The sequence below is a fragment of the Polypterus senegalus genome, chromosome 13 (genome assembly GCF_016835505.1).
Source record: "Polypterus senegalus isolate Bchr_013 chromosome 13, ASM1683550v1, whole genome shotgun sequence".
NCBI classification, from domain to species: Eukaryota; Metazoa; Chordata; class Cladistia; order Polypteriformes; family Polypteridae; genus Polypterus; species Polypterus senegalus.
In genome coordinates this window covers 82,596,092-82,618,217 of record NC_053166.1, presented here as the reverse complement: position 1 = coordinate 82,618,217, position 22,126 = coordinate 82,596,092, and the positions used below count along the sequence as shown (strand labels likewise).

The following is a 22,126-nucleotide window of genomic DNA, read 5'->3' as shown; positions in this document are numbered from 1 at the left end:
ATCATCTACTGTTAAACCGTACTTCTAAAATTTGTATTATTATGCTGTATTAAGGAATTGTTCTGTTCTGTGTATTGTATTGTATTGACCCCCTACTTTTGACACCCACTGCACGCCCAACCTACCTGGAAACGGGGTCTCTCTTTGAACTGCCTTTCCCGAGGTTTCTTCCATTTTTCCCTACAAGGTTTTTATTGGGAGTTTTTCCTTGTCTTCTCAGAGAGTCAAGGCTGGGGGGCTTTCAAAAGGCAGGGCCTGTTAAAGCCCATTGCGGCACTTAATGTGTGATTTTGGGCTATACAAAAATAAACTGTATTGTATTGTATTGTAACACCAATTATTTTTATTTTCCCAAAGCCATTTAGTTTAATTTCTTTATGTTGCATGGAGGTCTTTGAGGAGTACAGGCTCAGAGCACATACCAATATGTATAAGCACACTACACTAACAGCAGATTATTAAACCCTCCAACATCTACATAAATATCAACACACAATTATCTCAAAACACACAATAAAACAAAATATTCTCTAAGATTTAAACAAGTTACTAACTGTAATTAACAATTTAATACTTGTTCATGGTAGAGTGAGTGCTCTTAATCTCCATTATACTTTGTCAAAGCACACCATGTCCTACCGAGGTTCATGTTCTGAACAAAGAATTGCAGTGCATTATACATATACTGTACATAGTCTTAACAAGCCTTGAAATACCTTCTGGTAAGGAAGAACTCTTAATAATGTTTACCAGGAAGAGCAAAAGAAGGAGTGGAACATTTTTTCAAATAAAAGAACTGCTTACGTTTATAACCGTACTCCTGCAGATGCCCCTCCTCTCCCCTGTTCCTGTTTTTATAGCAGCACCAAGTTTCCATCCTTTAGACTGCTTTCTTGCTCAGTCTCCGTTAGTAGGCCTTCCATTATACCTTTTGTTTAGTGACTTCTAAATACAACGGGACAAATACAGTATTTAATTGACCTGATTTACTGATGAAATGGATGCACTCTTCCCATACCAAACAGCATTTAGATACTGCCAGCAGACATGCTGAAAAACACTGAGTATGAGAGTTATTTGAAGGCTAGTTACTGGAGTCCCACACTCGGATGCTTCTCTACAAGCCGAAAATATGCAGTTAAATTTTGCAAACAATGATAATCTGCAGTAACACCACTGGGGGGAAAAAACAAACACTATCTTAAAGCAGTGGACAAACTGGTACAAATAAAAATTTATAATATTTGGCTAAGCAATCTACTTTGGTATCTGTATTTTTAAAAAAATAATGTAAAAAGAAGGTCATAGTCTCAAACATATTGAAAAGAATCCAGTTGTCTGATTTAAAACCTTATTGTGTATCTTAAATAAAAAAACAACATGCTACTGTACAATTAAAGGCACAAGTACAGAATTAAGCTTCTCTAATTATAAACAAATGAAATGCGACATCCTTGCTGTCTGAGCAGAAGTAACTACCTTAGCAATTATATATGAGACATGTTTTTATTTGTAAGATACCTGCAAAAGACTATATCCAAGTGAAAACTGAATATGCACAAAAAAATGTGTGGAACACATAAAATCTTTTTATTAGATTAAAATATTACAGTATACAATGTTTCACTATATTACAAATTTGACTGGCCTTGAATTTAGATATATATAAATTGACAGTCCTGAACATTCATTAACAAATTCAGGAAAATGTTCAAATCTTAAATTTGACTAAAAGCCGTGCTGTCATACTCTACCTAACATACCAACTAGAATTGTAAGATTTCCTGCAGACAGGCCTTTGGGAAGTAAGTGAGAGATGTATTTTATTTTCTTGGAGTGAAGACCAGACCAATGGGGAAAGAGACTCAGATTTTTTACAACTGTCCATTTTCATGTCCTCAACCAATTGCAGAAGAAATCAAATGTCTAATTTAAACTCTCACCCTTATTGCATAAACTTGCACATACACAAGCTAGGAAGCTAAATTATTTTAGTGGTTTCAACATTATGTTAAAATTCAAAAAGCATGGAAATATGATGGTGACTGAGAACTAAGATATACAAACAAAATAAACACATACAAACCCATGATGGGTTCACGGCAGCGCAAGATTAAAGTCGAAATAAAAGAATTTAGTCCATATTGAGAAACATTTCAGTTCACAGTGTATTTCAAGACAGACTTCATAAAATTTAACAGAACGGATGGGTTTAAATGTTCTCTCCAATGAATTATATTCTTTATGTCTGCATTCACTGGATACAGTCCATAATATGAATCTGCAAGGTGTCCAAATCTGGGGCCGGATACTGGCATTTAGGACAACACAATTCAGGCTGTCCTTCATTGAAGCTGCGTCGACGTGCTCCAGTATCCTGTGCTGGACTAAATGGAATTGTGGCTCCTGCCATAGGATATGGAGCTTTAAAGGAAAGAAAGACAATGGAAAATCGGTTAAACAGAGTAACTGCTGCAAACCTAGAATATTCGAAGTTCCTCAGACAAATTAGATTACATGAACTTTATTAATCCCAAGCAGAAAATTCATTATATTTATATATTATATTATATATATATTATATTATATTATATATATATATATATATATATATATATATATATATATATATATATATATAATATATATATATATATATATATATATATATATATATATATATATATATATATATATATATATATATATATAAACAGAAGAAACAAAAGTAACTTAAGATACAGAATCACACAACAAATAGTACAATCAATCTTTGGATAGATACATTAACAAATGAACACATATTGTGCAGGAATAATAAAATGAGTTTGAAGAGTATACACATTAGAATTGCCTGACAGCAGTGGACAGAAAAGACCTTTTAGAGGCACTTCCTAGAAAAACAAGGAGGAATGAGTGAGCCTGTGGCTAAAAGTACTTTAAGAGAGCACATCCTGGAGGGAGTGGTTGGGATTATTATTATTATTTTTCTTTTATTTACGATACCATGCACTTTTGCCACACTTCTCTTTTCCATGCTAGCTTCCAGTGTGTCCAGGATTAGCCCTGTGATGCAGAAGGCTTTGCTCACAAGTCTGATCAGTTATTAAGTGTGTTTTGAACTCAAGTTGCTTGCCCAGTGGACCACAGCGTAGAACACCGCACTGGCTGCTACCAGCCTACATAAATTAAAAGACCGGAGTCTTTTAATTTATGTTTTTAATTTTTACATTTGAAAACTGACAGATTTTACACATTTCAACACATGAGAATGCAAAATAATAGTGTTTAAAGTTTAGAAACTTAAGAATAGCTCACTTGTTGATTGCATAGTCAACTTCAAAGTCAGTATTTTCCATAGTGTCTCAATTTGTACAAAATAAACAAATGAGTAACAGTGAGGCCCTGTCATTTATTTAATTAATGTGGGACTTATTATTAAATGTGGATGGATGAATCGATCTCATTACCCTGAATTCCACAAAAATTCAACCTCAATGAAAAGTTCACAATTAAATAAAAAAAATAAGTAAATCTTGAAGCATCACATTTTATAGTAGGGGCAGGCATTCTTAGCGTTAGCTAATGGGAGTTGCAAAACAGTGCAGATGGTAGTAAGTCCAACTGCATGTTGACAGTATTGTGGTTTGCGTTCCACCTGCATCATTTATCTTGCTTTGGCATATCATGTGACAAGCTTGTATTGCCGTATTTGTGTGTCTGCATCAAAACCAGTGGATTTATCAGTGGACTGATTCTGTTGAACTTTGGCAAACTTAGACTATGTTCACACTGCAGATACTTAAGTTTTCATTTGCATGTGACACAGATCCAATCTTTTAGGTGAAGAAGAGAAAAAAAACCAAAAAAACATGGTATCCTAACTTGTGGTACTAAATCCAAGACAGATATAGGCAGCTTGAATGGGATTTATGTTTGAATGCATGAATAAGACTTTTCTAGAAACTTACAAATATTGCTGTTTATGTGACAATTCTCTGTATTGTAAATCAAGATGGATTACAGTACTGTACCGATGCAGTGGGCTGATGGAAAGAAAGTGGCAGACTTAACAAGCATTTGCGGTAATTGTTGCCAGCCAATACTGCACCTTGAGTATGTACTTTATCTGATTCTTGAAGACAGACTTTGTAGTAGGCCATTCAAACCTTCCCCATGACATTCTGCAACTGTCAAAACTAATTTTTTGCATCCAAACTATCCTCATTTTGCACCTACCATTCTTGGCTCCTTTCCTGTGTACACAGGTTACTTCATCAAGATATACGAATGATAATTGCTGGCAAAGCATTGACTTTCTAATTTTCTGTTCTTCTTTCCCTGCCATCAGTAGCTTACACATTTCCAGAAATTCTGCACTAAATACCATGTGAAGTGGCATGGTTGGTATTCATAAGTATCCATTGCATTGGATCAGTCTAATGACTTTGTTTTTACGGACTATGCACATGTGTAGAACATTCAGGATGTATCTGTTCACATTCACATTTAATTTTGAAAGCTTCTAAAATTTTATTTGAACACTCACACACAAAAATCTGATAGAACTCCAAAATCAGAATGGAGTATCTTTTAGCTGCACTGTGAACATAGCTTTATTGTTCAAGAGAATTTATCAAGGAAGTTCAATTTTGTCAAAGTATCTATACTAATAAAAGGCAAAGCCCTCACTGACTGACTGACTGACTCACTCACTCATCACTAATTCTCCAACTTCCTGTGTAGGTAGAAGGCTGAAATTTGGCAGGCTCATTCCTTACAGCTTACTTTCAAAAGAAGCAGGTTTCATTTAGAAATTCTACGTGTAACGGTCATAACTGAATCCTACTTACGTACATATATACAGCCATAGCCTGCAGCTCGGTTGCTGTGTGAGGCGGAGTTGCGTCACCCATCACCACGCCTCCCACGTAGTTGGCTGCCTGTTTATATTGCATCCCCCATATGCACGCCTCCCATGTAATTGAGTGCCTGCTCATATAAGGCCGTCCGTCAGCAGCAATCCAATAGACATGCTGCCGCTACGAGGTGTTTGTCATGCCTAAGATGAATATGATATTCGCGAGATACAAGTTTAGTGAGAGGACAAGGTATAAAGGAGACTTTTGATCACTTTGTAACGGAGTTAAAATTGCTGGTGAAGGACTGTGCTTATGCAAACGAAGAAGAGATGGTCAGGGATAGAATAGTTTTTGGCACAAACTCAGCAAAAGTGCGAGAGAAACTTTTAAGGGCCGGATCTGAGCTAACATTAAATAAAGCCGTGGACATCGCAAGATCGCACGAGATAGCAAACCTTCGATGCATGTACTCCGAATGGCTCACGTGAACTGACTGTGAAGGGCGTACGCAGACAACAAGCAAAAGCTCCAAAGAGCACTGAACAAAAAACGCCTTACACAATTGAGAAGGCAGCAAAAGAATATGAAGCATTTGACGCATACAAGCATATTCATAAGTGCAGCAACTGCGGAAACAAAGCACATGGTGGAAAAAGTCAATGTCCAGCTAAAGGAAAACAGTGTAAAAAATGTGGTAAATTGAACCACTTCGCTAAAGTTTGCAGGACTGGGAAAGGTAAACCCGTGCATGCAGTGTGTGATGTCTCAGATAAAGAGGAAGACGAGCCGTTTATTGATGCAGTGAGAAAAGAACAACCCTCTGAATCTGAACAAGCCTTTGTAGACATATCAATAGGAAAGCAAGGTGTAAAGATTAAGTTTAAATTAAGTTAATAGACACGCTCCTGCTAAATATTCGCAGGCAAATCCACAACTTAATACCGGGAATGCCTGTTAAACATTTTAGATTCACAAGTACCGATTTGGGTAGTGAACACTTCGATGAATGAAACCGGTTATCTTTACAACGGTTGACAAACGCAGAATATAACTTGAACACAACACATCCTCCAAATACGAACCTGATTGAAAGAAATAATGATAATCAAATCCTTGATGACAGCAACACTCATAACAGTCACAAAACAATTACATTGACAACCATGTTACGTTGTTTTTAAAATATTTCCTTTTCTTTTTCATAACTTCTTTAACACACTACTTCCCCGCTGCGAAGTGCGAGTATTTTGCTAGTCTTGAATGAACAATAACATACACATTTTAGAAATGTTTAAATCTCCCATTGAAAAACATTCACTAATTTTTGATCTGTCTTAAAACAGACCTATTCTGTATGACCTCAATTACAAATTAGTTTACTATTTCAAATTTACCTTTAGAGAAGTCACTTCAACCAGTTTTTTGTATTTTCCTCTATTACTTGTCTGACAGCTGTTCCCGACAGCAAAACAGATCCCGAATATAACTTAATCCCCCCCGTCACACTATACACTGTTTCTAGCAATTTTCTGTCACAGGCTTCATTTACATAGTCTTACTGAGGTGTGATGAATTGTGGCACTTGACTGTGACCGGCACTCCTACTGTGCAACATCTTCAGTGACTCAGTCATAGCAATCTGTGATTTGCCTTGTTGAAATGCGTTTGATTTTACCTTAAGTTGTAGGGATGTATTCTTGTGCGAGTAGTCTCGTGGAGCCAAATGCGATTCACAAAACAACAATATAATACACTGTTGGGGACAACTCAATAAAATCTTGGTAGTGGACAGTCTGTGTGTACAGAAAGTCTTTCTAAAAAAAAACTCTCCCTTATCCATGCACTGTAAACATTCAGTGAACAACAGAAAACACAAGCCAAGCAATATTTTGATAACTAGAACAATTTATTTCAAAATGGATGTCTAAGAATGATGTTTGATTCAGTACTGCAGTCTGCATATGTTCTGGTATGGCATGTTTTGCATTTACGATTAGACAGAAATTTTAACTTGCTTTAGTTATTTATTTAGAAGTGCAGTCAAAACCAAATGATGTGCAGCCTTTTATATAGTTCTTCCGACATCAGATTAGTTGTGCATATTTGCTGTTTTGGGTGTACTCATGACAAAAATCTACATTGCCTATGGCTCTTTGTTAGGAACAGCAAAAAGATGCTGCTTAACTGGACTTCAGTTCATTTAAACCGAATTTGACAGCACACTGTTTAGCTCAATTACTCGTTCTACTGTATAGTTCTCCTTTTGAACTTCACATTTACTCTGACAATATCATCCTAACTGTGAGGGTCTGAGACCACATACAGCTAGGATCAATGCAGTGTTCACTTAGTTCAGTGATGATATCACATGTCCAAGTACAATCAGGTTTTACAGAACAGCTTTCCTTTGAAACATGTTAGGTGTATTTTTACCAAATATAATGTGTTCTCTGGACACGATGTACATTTATTATGTTTGGCAGGTGTGTTTTTGTGAGCCTTTTCAGTCACAGAAGGTTTAGTCATTGTAACTAACCACAGGCTTGCTATAAGTTTAATGACACTGAGAAGAGCACCATTGCTCTGTACTCTTTAAATCACTCACTCTACTTTGAGCTTGTCCTTCAAGTGACATTGCATTGGTCTAGAAATGTCACACTTGGTGAAGAGTCTTAATTATTCACACCAAAAATTAAACCACACTCATTCATGGTTGTCTCCAGATGAGTAAGTATTTATGTCTGGCCCTGCATGTCTAATGTGTGAGTGAAGTGACAATGAGTTGGTGCTCAGTGAGAAGTACAATGCATGCAAGTGCAATGCAAAAAGAAAAACACATGTTCTGAATGATGCAAACAGTACAAAAGCCTGTCTGTCAAATTTCTAGTGTTTGTTGTACCACACCAGAATGGACAAAAGGAAAAAAGACAGGCTAAGACTGCCGCTAAACTCGCCATATTTAGAAAACATTCATTCAGCTACTGGTGCTATCATGTGGCACAATAATAGGCTGTCAAAATGAGTTCACAGTAATTTGGAAGCTTAAAAAAACTGTGAGTTATGTAATCTCCCATGCCCTGTGTTTCTAGTTGTGTAATGTGATACCATAAAGAAGTTGAGATCCATTATACCATGTTTGGAATGTTTTTAGATTCACGGTCTGAAGCAGCCAACTATTTAGGTTAAAACTAAACAAGAGATTTTACTTTTCCATCAGGTACTTTCTTCAAAAATGTTTTAGAGATTTGAACAACAATTAGCCAGACTGTAGTCTACAACCAACATCTAATAAAAGGACACAAGTTAATATTATCTTTATACCAGCAAACTTGGACCCAGAGGACTTTGACAGCTATTTTAGCTAGTAAAAGTCTGGACTTGGTTTCTAACTGCATGATATTGTAAAGTGCTGTTATATAAAGCAGACACTTTACATACACGTTTCTACTAACATATGCAACTGCATGATATTCTATTATCTGTTATTTTTGAATTGTACTAACTTTTACAAAAACATTTAACAAACAAAAATGTGATAACTGACTCATTGACAAAGTAACTAAAAACTCAACTTTCAAAACAGTTAACTACATCTCTGAAAAGACGTGAAGGCTCCACTATATATATATATATATTTTCTTACTTGTTTAATCTTGATCTTGTGTTGTAATAACTAGCCCTACTATACTAAAATTTGTACTGCTGTACGCTCCAGGTACATCAAACGCAGTGCCAAACAAAAGAAGAAACATTCTGATACACTCTCTCAGCACTGTGCAGAATCTACACCCTAAAGACTGCCTACCTCATTTTCCTTCTGCTCAAGCATCCCCTTATTGTGTGCAATGCATTAGGGCTGCAACGATTAGTCGAAGTAATCAACGACGTCGACTACAAAAAATTGCTGACGCAGAGTTTTTATTGACGATGCGTCATAAACAGAACCTTCAATACAGGTTCCAGTCACAAAGAAGCACATTGGTTTTTGTAACTGCAATGCGCTACATGAACGTCTGGGGGCAGTATCGTTTGTTATTCTTTGTCAAGACTGCACACAATCCTACCAACGAAGAAGAACGTCTGTGGAGAAGAAGAATGTAGAGGAAAATAAATGTTGTTGCAATGGCGAGTTGGATAGAGGAGGGGGAAGGAGATGGAAAAAATTTGAGAAAGAAACTTTCTTCACCAAAAAGAAAAAAAAAGTTGAATGCAGATTATGCAAAGCGGAACTTTCTTTTCATGGCAGCACCACCGCGATACATGAGCATCTGAAACGCAAGCATCCCGGAGCTGTGATGCCACTGTCTCTTGAGAATTTATGCTGCCGCTGTTAGTTAGTTAGTTAGGGTCAGATCAGGAGGGGAAGGACAGTGTGAACGAGACTGAGAAAATAAAAGTGAAAAAAGCTAACTTTTACAAGTAACAAATTTACACCCGATCTGTTCGTTTTCAAATAATATTGCATTAGTGCGATGATGTTTTCTGATTGGTACTATTCAGGTCATACAATGATTTCTTCAAAATGTCCCATATATTTGTCTCTTTCTTTTTTTTACCCTGGTGCTGCATTCTGACACCAGAGAGCGAGAGCTTATTCAGTGCTAGCAGGAGCACGCAGGTGGCCGGTTGGTTGTGCTATAACAAGCTTGACCTGGTGGCGATCAAAGCACATGCACTGTGCAAGGCATGTACGGGGTCCACTAAGAAAAGAAGAGCGTTCATGGCTCACCTTGCAGAAGAACATTCTTTCTTCTGCATGTCCTGGAGTCTTGTGCAGATTGGGCAAGATCTGGGGGGTTGGGGTAAATGATGTCACTGATTACAACCACAAGAAGGTAAGAGAATGAATATGAATAATGTTGCATCCGTGCCACAATGTTTTCCGAAATGTACTAGAAGGTCATAAAATGAATAATTCCAAATATCATATATACCTATGTCTCTGTTTTTTTGTCAGTGCGGCTTTGACATCACGGGCCATAAGGTGCATACTAATTCAGCATAAGCAGGAACACTCAATAGAATTGAATTTAAAAAACCAAGTGATAATGAGATATCAAACGAGTGGCTTCAGGACAACTCTCTGAATGTCCTTGAGTGGCCCAGACTTGAATCCAATTGAATATCTCTGGAGAGATCTTAAAATGGCTGTGCACCGATGTTTCCCATCCAACCTGATGGAGCTTGAGATGTGCTGCAAAGAGGAATGGGTGAAACTGGCCAAGGATAGGTGTGCCAAGTTTGTGGCATCATATTCAAAAAGACGTGAGGCTGTAATTGCTGCCAACGGTGCATTGACAAAGTATTGAGCAAAGGCTGTGAATACTTATGTACATGTGATTTCTCCGTTTTTTTATTTTTAATAAATTTGCAAAAACCACAAATAAACTTTTTTCATGTTGTCATTATGGGGTGTTGTGTGTAGAATTCTGAGGAAAAAAATGAGTTTAATCCATTTTGGAATAAGGCAGTAACATTACAAAATGTGGAAAAAGTGATGCGCTGTGAATACTTTCCGGATGCACTGTATTTCTTTTTTATTGTGATGACCACACTAATACAAAAATATCTGATTATTTTCAAATTCATATGTTTCACTGGTTATTTTAATTTGATTATTATTAATTTTAAATCGTGTTAATACAGAGTCATCAGGGTGACATTCACAGGTTGACAGACATGAGCAGATGAGGTAAGACATGCACTGGAGCCCGGAACAGGATGTGCCACCACAGGTCGCAGGCATCAAAATAGTCAGGCATGAAATAATCGTGTCAAATCGAAAAATAAATCGAACGATTAATCAACTACAAAAATAATCATTAGTTGCAGCCCTACAATGCATCATATATGTAACGGCCACTTGCAGCCATTTACTATTTGACTTGACCCCCTCTGGCACGCTGAGGCTCTGAATCTACAATTATTGTATTTCTATAAAAGGGCCTGATAAAGTTGCTGGTCAGTGGCAGGCAGAGGGTCACGTCTGTGGATTCTGTGATCCAGTGTATTCCAAAGGAGAAAAAGAAGATCAAGGTAGCATATGTATACCAACATTCTTCAGGACAGTTATGACCTCATATATCTACTATGTGTGTACGGTTTAGCATTGTCCTCTTGTAAGGTTAGACACCTAGAACGTGCAACTAGAGGAGAACCTTGCCAGCTGTAGGGGTGGAAGATCTGAAATGGTATATCAGATGGACCAGACTGATGTCAGTTCTGCTCTGTTGTGGTCACTCAAGAAAGACCAGATCATGAATGGTCATCTGTCCTGTCAGTCTGATGAAACCTTGCCTACAGACAGGAGAAAGTAGAGACTACTGATCCATAGGGTCTGAAATTGCTAAAACATACTTGCCTATGGTGTGAAAATGGACCAATCTCTGGCTTGAAAGACTCATTTTTGGAATGCACAGAGAATTGAATCAAGTGTGGCCTTTCCTTCCTGTAAATTAACCTTTCAATTGAGGTCTTTTGAAAAAGTGACCTGATTATTGCTGCAACAAAACTGCATTGGTTGGAAGTGTACCCAAGTAAATTAGTGTGTCTTAAAAGTTCTAATGTCTCACTGCACATGCTTGATATCTGTTCAGTGTGACTAAAACAATTTGACACAATTCTATTAAAGCATGAAGCAAAAAGTACTCATGCGCGCACGCACACAGACACATTTTATATATATGAGGCATTCCACAAGTTTACCTGGCTGGGGATGATGGTGGGGATGATGATGTGGAAGAAGTGGAGATCGGTAATTCTCTAAATGTCTCTGCTGCATCTCCTCCATGCGAGCCCTACAAAAATGCAAATAAAAGTTAAAGCCACATGGACATAATATTGATAATTAAAATTCAGTTGGCTGTGCAGGACATAATCAAAGAGCAGTACCTTGAAGTTCCATCCAGCTGCTCCTTAAGCCTATCCCTCTCTACTTGGATTTGATGAAGTTGTTCCTGGAGTATCTCCTTCTGCTCATGTAACTTTTCTCGAGCCTGCCGCTCTGCCAGGAAATCTGCTTTGTATATCTCTGCCTGCAAGAACACAATGTATTTTCAAGCAGAAACTCAATCATCTACAACCAAAAGAAAAGTAAGTGGATTTCTAGGACTTACTTAATGAATATACTGCACCATGTATAAACTCATTTGTATGAAAGCTGTATACTTTAAATAGAGTTTAATGTCCTTATTATACATAAGGGTAATAATTTGGTTTACGTAATGGTAATGATTACTGTTTGGGCACTACAGCCACCAAAATACCTGACTTTAAAACTTTTCTCTTTCAACAGCATGCTGTTACTTAAGCATTTTTATGGATATCTAAGTAAAATACCTGATGGGTGAGAACAGGCACCGTCTCCAAAGCACTTCGATTCTTTTCTGCCTCTTCCTTGAGTTTGTCAATAAGATTCTGCTTGAGAACCAGTGCATTTTCTGCCTCTTGGAGCTGTATCTTAAGGTCTTCTGGATCTAAGCCCTATATATTTTTAAAATACTGTTAAAATTGACTATTACATTAAAATAAAAATGACAACCAGTTTTAATTTTGTTCATTCTGAAATCACAACGATTTCTTTGATACTAAGCACCAAAGATCACTTACTTTCAGCGATTTTTGTTTAATCGTATAACCTGCAATATATGCTCGATTCACAAAATGAAGCAAAAAATAATTAACATAGATATTTATTATATTACAACCAATATTTATTAACTTAGCTCATGCAATTTTTTTCTTAAATGTTTTATGTACATGGTAAAGCAAAATATTAGATACATTTCTCATGTTCAACCTCAAGACCCCCTCTTTTCTATGGCATTTGTTTGGTTTGTTCTTTTATTTCTTCATTATTCTGTTCTCTTTCTGTTTCTACAGGCCATTATTTATATGTAGCTTTCAAAACTGTCAGTTTTAGATTTCTTATTCTTCTGCTTCTTTGTACAGGTAGATCTTGGATAGCGGTGGGCTCAAATCATGGCAATCCCTTATGCAAGAATGAGCACCTAAAACCCAGTATTTTTTTTTTTAAAGTTTTCTACTGAGTTACAATGAATTTTTAACTAGTGATTTTCATTTTCACATAAAAACAAAGGAAACTAGTATTGATGGGGATGTTGAGGCGTAGTACAGCACAGTACTATAGGCATTGTAAATCCTCTTTTCAGTCTAATAGTTATACTGCCCAAGACGGAGACAGGAGGTTCTTATGAGAAGGGTCCAGAAGATGAGATGTAGTCAAAACAAACAGGTATCGGTCAAATCTAGAGAGTCCAACATGCACTGTCATCAAGGCCAAACAATATCAAAAGACAAGGCTAAAGCTGCCTTAACATAAAACGCTATAATAATAAACACACTAAGTTGTAAGAAATCTCAGAAGTGAGCAGGTGAATTGTTCTGACCTTTAAACCATTTTGAATTATTTTTTTTCTTTGTAGATGTATCACAATCATCAGTTAGCAATGGAGTTTTGTGGTATCAGTGTATAGCTTGTTATTTAAAATATAGGATTGCTGTTTCACTGCAGGGATGGCATCCAAACAAATTTAGCAGCAGGGCATGGAGTTTTCACCAGGAGTGGGAGCCATGTGTGATCTGAATGCAAAAAATGAAACCTATAGTATTTTCAGTTTACAATAAATATACCTATGAATGTATACGCAGCAAAGTACAGCAAACAGAACTTTATTCTACACCAAAGGCTTGCACTGTTAAATGAGCCCAACAGGGGTTGTACTGATCAAACCGCAATGGGCTCATGCATACAGAGAATCCAGCACTACAATTCAGTGCAAGCAAAGATCAGAAGATAAAACAAAATTAAAAAATAAACACTAAGCTGCCAAAATAATGCAGTCAACACTAGAATCCCTAGACACTAGAAAATATTCGTAATGCCGGGCCATCTTAAATGTCTACAATAATCTGTGTAAATGTAGGACGATAGGAAATGTGAGGCAAGACATTTTAAACCCATAACTAAAACAGAAACTTTTTTCATATTATAGTAATAATGACAAAATGCTGACGCAAAATGTATCCGTGAAGACAAGTTCAAATATCAAAGCAAACTTTAACATGGCACCCTCCGTGGCAGACGTGTTTGCTCGCTCCACTCCATGCTGTTTTTTGCCTTCTCTACAGTGCACAAATGCGTTGCACTACTATAATATAGCAGACAGGCATTGCTGGACATTGCTAACTCACAAAGTCCCCTGGAATGTACCGGTTTTATACCATCTGAGCTACAGTTCATTGTTCACTCCCTCAGCCAACACCACAACCACACCCAGGAAGACCCTGTAGCACCAAGCTCGAGTGACCAAGCTGACCCCAGGAGAGTGCTCCAGAGACGGCAACACAAGCAAGGCAAGAGGGGAGGGCTCCACATTAGGCTGAAAGCTCATGCTAACCGACCACCACTACCCAGACAGACTGGGATGCATTTAGGGTTGCAGCCACTCTGGAGGACTCTTCTATCAGCATACAGGACTATGCTGAGTACGTGACTGGGTACATTAGCACCTGTATTGACAAAATTGTGCCCAAATCATCAGTCAGGAAGTTCCCCAACCAGAAGCCCTGGATAAACAGTCAGGTACGCCACATGCTGCGTGCCCGCTCTCTTGCATTTAGATGGAGTACAAAGCTGCGAAGTACGGACTAAGAAAAGCCATCACAGCAGCCAAGAGGCAGTACAGAGAGAAGCTGGAGGGCTTCTATTCTATTGCTGACTTAGGAAGTATGTGGCAGGGCCTACAGCACATCACAGACTAGCACAATCAGCTAAACAGACAGTCTGCCTGATGATTTCAACACTTTCTACACCCGCTTTGAGACATCCAGCAACAGCACAGAGCGGAGACACATACCCACCTGGACCACCCAACCCCCCACATACACACACACACACACACATATATACATACATATATATACATACATATATATATATACAGTATAAACCGTAAGTTTAAATTAAGTTTATTGACACACTCCCGCTGCCGTTTGTTATGCCTACGACGAACGTAGTTAAAATTGCTGTAGCGAGAAACTTAAGTGCGGGTCTTAGCTAACATTAAATAAAGCCGTGGACATCGCAACATCACACGAGAGCAGCTCACGTGAACTGACTGAACCCAGTACGATCACTTCCATCAATCAAACCTGTTCAAAAAACGCATTACACAATTGACAATGTATATATATATATATATATATATATATATATATATATATATATATATATATATATATATATATACACATACATATATATATATATATATATATTATATATATATATATATATATATATATACATACATATATATATATATATATATATACACATATATACATATACATATACATATACATACAGTGGTGTGAAAAACTATTAGCCCCCTTCCTGATTTCTTGTTCTTTTGCATGTTTGTCACACAAAATGTTTCTGATCATCAAACACATTTAACCATTAGTCAAATATAACACAAGTAAACACAAAATGCAGTTTTTAAATGATGGTTTTATTATTTAGGGAGAAAAAAATCCAAACCTACATGGCCCTGTGTGAAACAGTAATTGCCCCTTGTTAAAAATAACCTAACTGTGGTGTATCACACCTGAGTTCAATTTCCGTAGCCACCCCCAGGCCTGATTACTGCCACACCTGTTTCAATCAAGAAATCACTTAAATAGGAGCTGCATGACACAGAGAAGTAAACCAAAAGCACCTCAAAAGCTAGACATCATGCCAAAGATCCAAAGAAATTCAGGAACAAATGAGAACAGAAGTAATTGAGATCTATCAGTCTGGTAAAGGTTATAAAGCCATTTCTAAAGCTTTGGCACTCCAGCGAACCACAGTGAGAGCCATTATCCACAAATGGCAAAAACATGGAACAGTGGTGAACCTTCCCAGGAGTGGCCGGCTGACCAAAATTACCCCAGGAGCGCAGAGACGACTCATCCAAGAGGTCACAAAAGACCCCAGGACAACGTCTAAGAACTGCAGGCCCCACTTGCCTCAATCTTGCCTACATCTGGCATAAAAGGAACACAGCATTTCAGAAAAAGAACATCATACCAACAGTAAAATATGGTGGTGGTAGTGTGATGGTCTGGGGTTGTTTTGCTGCTTCAGGACCTGGAAGGCTTGCTGTGATAGATGGAACCATGAATTCTACAGTCTACCAAAAAATCCTGAAGGAGAATGTCCAGCCATCTGTTCGTCAACTCAAGCTGAAGCGATCTTGGGTGCTGCAACAGGACAATGACCCAAAACACACCAGCAAATCCACAAGAAAAACAAAATGAAGACTTTGGAGTGGCCTAGTCAAAGTCCTGACCTGAATCCAATTGAGATGCTATGGCATGACCTTAAAAAGGCGGTTCATGCTAGAAAACCCTCAAATAAAGCTGAATTACAACAATTCTGCAAAGATGAGTGGGCCAAAATTCCTCCAGAGCTGTAAAGACTCATTGCAAGTTATCAAACGCTTGATTACAGTTATTGCTGCTAAGGGTGGCCCAACCAGTTATTAGGTTCAGGGGCAATTACTTTTCACACAGGACCATGTAGGTTTGGATTTTTTTCTCCTAAATAATAAAAACCATCATTTAAAAACTGCATTTTGTGTTTACTTGTGTTATATTTGACTAATGGTTAAATGTGTTTGATGATCAGAAACATTTTGTGTGACAAACATGCAAAAGAATAAGAAATCAGGAAGGGGGCAAAGGGGGCAAATAGTTTTTCACACCACTATATATATGTATGTATATGTGTGTGTATATATATATATATATGTATATGTGTGTGTATATATATATATATATATATATATATATATATATATATATATATATATATATATGTGTATATATATATATATATATATATATATATATATATATATATGTACAGTAATCCTTATCAAAGCAAACTTTAACATGGCACCCTCCGTGGCAGACGTGTTTGCTCGCCCACTCCATGCTGTTTTTTGCCTTCTCTACAGTGCACAAATGCGTTGCACTACTATAATATAGCAGACAGGCATTGCTGGACATTGCTAACTCACAAAGTCCCCTGGAATGTACCGGTTTTATACCATCTGAGCTACAGTTCATTGTTCACTCCCTCAGCCAACACCACAACCACACCCAGGAAGACCCTGTAGCACCAAGCTCGAGTGACCAAGCTGACCCCAGGAGAGTGCTCCAGAGACGGCAACACAAGCGAGGCAAGAGGGGAGGGCTCCACATTAGGCTGAAAGCTCATGCTAACCGACCACCACTACCCAGACAGACTGGGATGCATTTAGGGTTGCAGCCACTCTGGAGGACTCTTCTATCAGCATACAGGACTATGCTGAGTACGTGACTGGGTACATTAGCACCTGTATTGACAAAATTGTGCCCAAATCATCAGTCAGGAAGTTCCCCAACCAGAAGCCCTGGATAAACAGTCAGACGCCATGCTGCGTGCCCGCTCTCTTGCATTTAGATGGAGTACAAAGCTGCGAAGTACGGACTAAGAAAAGCCATCACAGCAGCCAAGAGGCAGTACAGAGAGAAGCTGGAGGGCTTCTATTCTATTGCTGACTTAGGAAGTATGTGGCAGGGCCTACAGCACATCACAGACTAGCACAATCAGCTAAACAGACAGTCTGCCTGATGATTTCAACACTTTCTACACCGCTTTGAGACATCCAGCAACAGCACAGAGCGGAGACACATACCCACCTGGACCACCCAACCCCCCACATACACACACACACACACATATATACATACATATATATACATACATATATATATATACAGTATAAACCGTAAGTTTAAATTAAGTTTATTGACACACTCCCGCTGCCGTTTGTTATGCCTACGACGAACGTAGTTAAAATTGCTGTAGCGAGAAACTTAAGTGCCGGGTCTTAGCTAACATTAAATAAAGCCGTGGACATCGCAACATCACACGAGAGCAGCTCACGTGAACTGACTGAACCCAGTACGATCACTTCCATCAATCAAACCTGTTCAAAAAACGCATTACACAATTGACAATGTATATATATTATATATATATATATATATATATATATACATATATATATATATATATATACATATATATATATATATATACATATATATATATATATATACATATATACATACAGTGGTGTGAAAAACTATTAGCCCCCTTCCTGATTTCTTGTTCTTTTGCATGTTTGTCACACAAAATGTTTCTGATCATCAAACACATTTAACCATTAGTCAAATATAACACAAGTAAACACAAAATGCAGTTTTTAAATGATGGTTTTTATTATTTAGGGAGAAAAAAATCCAAACCTACATGGCCCTGTGTGAAAAGTAATTGCCCCTTGTTAAAAATAACCTAACTGTGGTGTATCACACCTGAGTTCAATTTCCGTAGCCACCCCCAGGCCTGATTACTGCCACACCTGTTTCAATCAAGAAATCACTTAAATAGGAGCTGCATGACACAGGGAAGTAAACCAAAAGCACCTCTAAAGCTAGACATCATGCCAAAGATCCAAAGAAATTCAGGAACAAATGAGAACAGAAGTAATTGAGATCTATCAGTCAGTAAAGGTTATAAAGCCATTTCTAAAGCTTTGGCACTCCAGCGAACCACAGTGAGAGCCATTATCCACAAATGGCAAAAAAACATGGAACAGTGGTGAACCTTCCCAGGAGTGGCCGGCTGACCAAAATTACCCCAGGAGCGCAGAGACGACTCATCCAAGAGGTCACAAAAGACCCCAGGACAACGTCTAAAGAACTGCAGGCCCCACTTGCCTCAATCTTGCCTACATCTGGCATAAAAGGAACACAGCATTTCAGAAAAAGAACATCATACCAACAGTAAAATATGGTGGTGGTAGTGTGATGGTCTGGGGTTGTTTTGCTGCTTCAGGACCTGGAAGGCTTGCTGTGATAGATGGAACCAGGAATTCTACAGTCTACCAAAAAATCCTGAAGGAGAATGTCCAGCCATCTGTTCGTCAACTCAAGCTGAAGCGATCTTGGGTGCTGCAACAGGACAATGACCCAAAACACACCAGCAAATCCACCTCTGAATGGCTGAAGAAAGACAAAATGAAGACTTTGGAGTGGCCTAGTCAAAGTCCTGACCTGAATCCAATTGAGATGCTATGGCATGACCTTAAAAAGGCGGTTCATGCTAGAAAACCCTCAAATAAAGCTGAATTACAACAATTCTGCAAAGATGAGTGGGCCAAAATTCCTCCAGAGCTGTAAAGACTCATTGCAAGTTATCAAAGCGCTTGGTTACAGTTATTGCTGCTAAGGGTGGCCCAACCAGTTATTAGGTTCAGGGGGCAATTACTTTTTCACACAGGACCATGTAGGTTTGGATTTTTTTTTCCCCTAAATAATAAAAACCATCATTTAAAAACTGCATTTTGTGTTTACTTGTGTTATATTTGACTAATGGTTAAATGTGTTTGATGATCAGAAACATTTTGTGTGACAAACATGCAAAAGAATAAGAAATCAGGAAGGGGCAAAGGGGGCAAATAGTTTTCACACCACTATATATATATATATATATATATATATATATTTATATATATATGTGTGTGTATATATATATATATATATATATATATATATATATATATATGTACAGTAATCCCTCGCTATATCGCGCTTTGACTTTCGCGGTTTCACTCTATCGCGGATTTTAAATGTAAGCACATCTAAACATATATCACAGATTTTTCACTGGTTTGCCGCTTTCTGCGGACAATGGGTCTTTTAATTTAGGTTACATACTTCCTCAGTTTGATTGCCCAGTTGATTTCATACAAGGGGCGCTATTGGCGGATGGCTTAGAAGCTACCCAATCAGAGCATGTATTGCATATTAACTAAAACTCCTCAATGCTATAAGATATGCTTCCGCTGTGCTTGTTTGCTTCTCTCTATCTTTCTCGCTCTCTCTGCCTGACGGTGTGAGCAGAGGGCTGTTTGCACAGAGGACACGGACGCTCCTCTACAAAATGCCGCTTTATCGCGGTGCTTCTGTATACTTAAAAGCATGTATTGATTTTTTGATTGTTTGCTTTTCTTTGCGAGCGCTCTCTCTGACATTCTCTGCTCCTGACGTGCTCCTTTATGATGGCGCTCCTTTGAAGATAAGATATGTTTGCTTTCTTTTAATTGTGAGAAAGAACTGTCATCTCTGTCTTGTCATGGAGCACAGTTTAAACGTTTGACTAAAGGGTGTTATTTCATGTCTAGAGGGCTCTAATAATGGTAACAGGGTGGGAGAGTTTATAAGGGCTTAAAATATATAAAATAACCACACAAACATATGGTTTCTACTTAATGATTTTCACCTATCGGGGGTCTGGAACAACCCCGCGATCAGGAGGATTACTGTATATGTATATGTGTGTGTATATATATATATATATATATATATATATATATACAGTGGTGTGAAAAACTATTTGCCCCCTTCCTGATTTCTTATTCTTTTGCATGTTTGTCACACAAAATGTTTCTGATCATCAAACACATTTAACCATTAGTCAAATATAACACAAGTAAACACAAAATGCAGTTTTTAAATGATGGTTTTATTATTTAGGGAGAAAAAATCCAAACCTACATGGCCCTGTGTGAAAAAGTAATTGCCCCTGAACCTAATAACTGGTTGGGCCACCCTTAGCAGCAATAACTGCAATCAAGCGTTTCGATAACTTGCAATGAGTCTTTTACAGCACTCTGGAGGAATTTTGGCCCACTCATCTTTGCAGAATTGTTGTAATTCAGCTTTATTTGAGGGTTTTCTAGCATGAACCGCCTTTTTAAGGTCATGCCATAGCATCTCAATTGGATTCAGGTCAGGACTTTGACTAGGCCACTCCAAAGTCTTCATTTTGTTTTCTTCAGCCATTCAGAGATGGATTTGCTGGTGTGTTTTGGGTCATTGTCCTGTTGCAGCACCCAAGATCGCTTCAGCTTGAGTTGATGAACAGATGGCGGACATTCTCCTTCAGGATTTTTGGTAGACAGTAGAATTCATGGTTCCATCTATCACAGCAAGCCTTCCAGGTCCTGAAGCAGCAAAACAACCCCAGACCATCACACTACCACCACCATATTTTACTGTTGGTATGATGTTCTTTTTCTGAAATGCTGTGTTCTTTTACGCCAGATGTAGCGGGACATTTGTCTTCCAAAAGTTCAACTTTTGTCTCATCAGTCCACAAGGTATTTTCCCAAAAGTCTTGGCAATCATTGAGATGTTTCTTAGCAAAATTGAGACGAGCCCTAATGTTCTTTTGCTTAACAGTGGTTTGCGTCTTGGAAATCTGCCATGCAGGCTGTTTTGCCCAGTCTCTTTCTTATGGTGGAGTCGTGAACACTGACCTTAATTGAGGCAAGTGAGGCCTGCAGTTCTTTAGACGTTGTCCTGGGGTCTTTTGTGACCTCTCGGATGAGTCGTCTCTGCACTCTTGGGGCCACTAGGCCACTCCTGGGAAGGTTCACCACTGTTCCATGTTTTTGCCATTTGTGGATAATGGCTCTCACTGTGTGGTTGCTGGAGTCCCAAAGCTTTAGAAATGGCTTTATAACCTTTACCAGACTGATAGATCTCAATTACTTCTGTTCTCATTTGTTCCTGAATTTCTTTGGATCTTGGCATGATGTCTAGCTTTTGAGGTGCTTTTGGTCTACTTCTCTGTGTCAGGCAGCTCCTATTTAAGTGATTTCTTGATTGAAACAGGTGTGGCAGTAATCAGGCCTGGGGGTGGCTACGGAAATTGAACTCAGGTGTGATACACCACAGTTAGGTTATTTTTTAACAAGGGGCAATTACTTTTCACACAGGGCCATGTAGGTTTGGATTTTTTCTCCTAAATAATAAAACCATCATTTAAAAACTGCATTTTGTGTTTACTTGTGTTATATTTGACTAATGGTTAAATGTGTTTGATGATCAGAAACATTTTGTGTGACAAACATGCAAAAGAAGAAGAAATCAGGAAGGGGGCAAATAGTTTTTCACACCACTGTATATATATATATATATATATACACACACACACACACACACACACACACACACATACAGTTCGGCCCTCTGGTTGTAACATGACCAAGCTGTGCGCTGAGCTTACTCTTGAGCATGTAACTTACAGTTGGCCATGTGAACAGTAATCTTGTCTCAAATCTCACTGCTTGGATTGCTGC

The 22,126-nt window shown here is 38.1% G+C and overlaps 1 protein-coding gene across 4 annotated transcripts in view; it reads right to left on the bottom strand.

Moving 5' to 3' along the window:
* Nucleotides 1–1,097: 1,097 nt before the first annotated feature.
* The window catches only part of ikbkg (inhibitor of nuclear factor kappa B kinase regulatory subunit gamma), a 58,280-nt gene continuing 37,251 nt past the window's right edge, over nt 1,098–22,126 (bottom strand). For all 4 annotated transcript variants that reach the window (XM_039776057.1, XM_039776055.1, XM_039776054.1 and 1 more), the window contains 4 exons: nt 12,201–12,344; nt 11,754–11,896; nt 11,568–11,659; nt 1,098–2,424 (listed from right to left, as the gene is read on the bottom strand). In XM_039776057.1, coding sequence (XP_039631991.1) covers nt 2,255–2,424; nt 11,568–11,659; nt 11,754–11,896; nt 12,201–12,344 — 549 coding nt within the window. In that variant the 3' untranslated portion in view covers nt 1,098–2,254. The remainder of the gene's footprint in view (nt 2,425–11,567; nt 11,660–11,753; nt 11,897–12,200; nt 12,345–22,126) is intronic.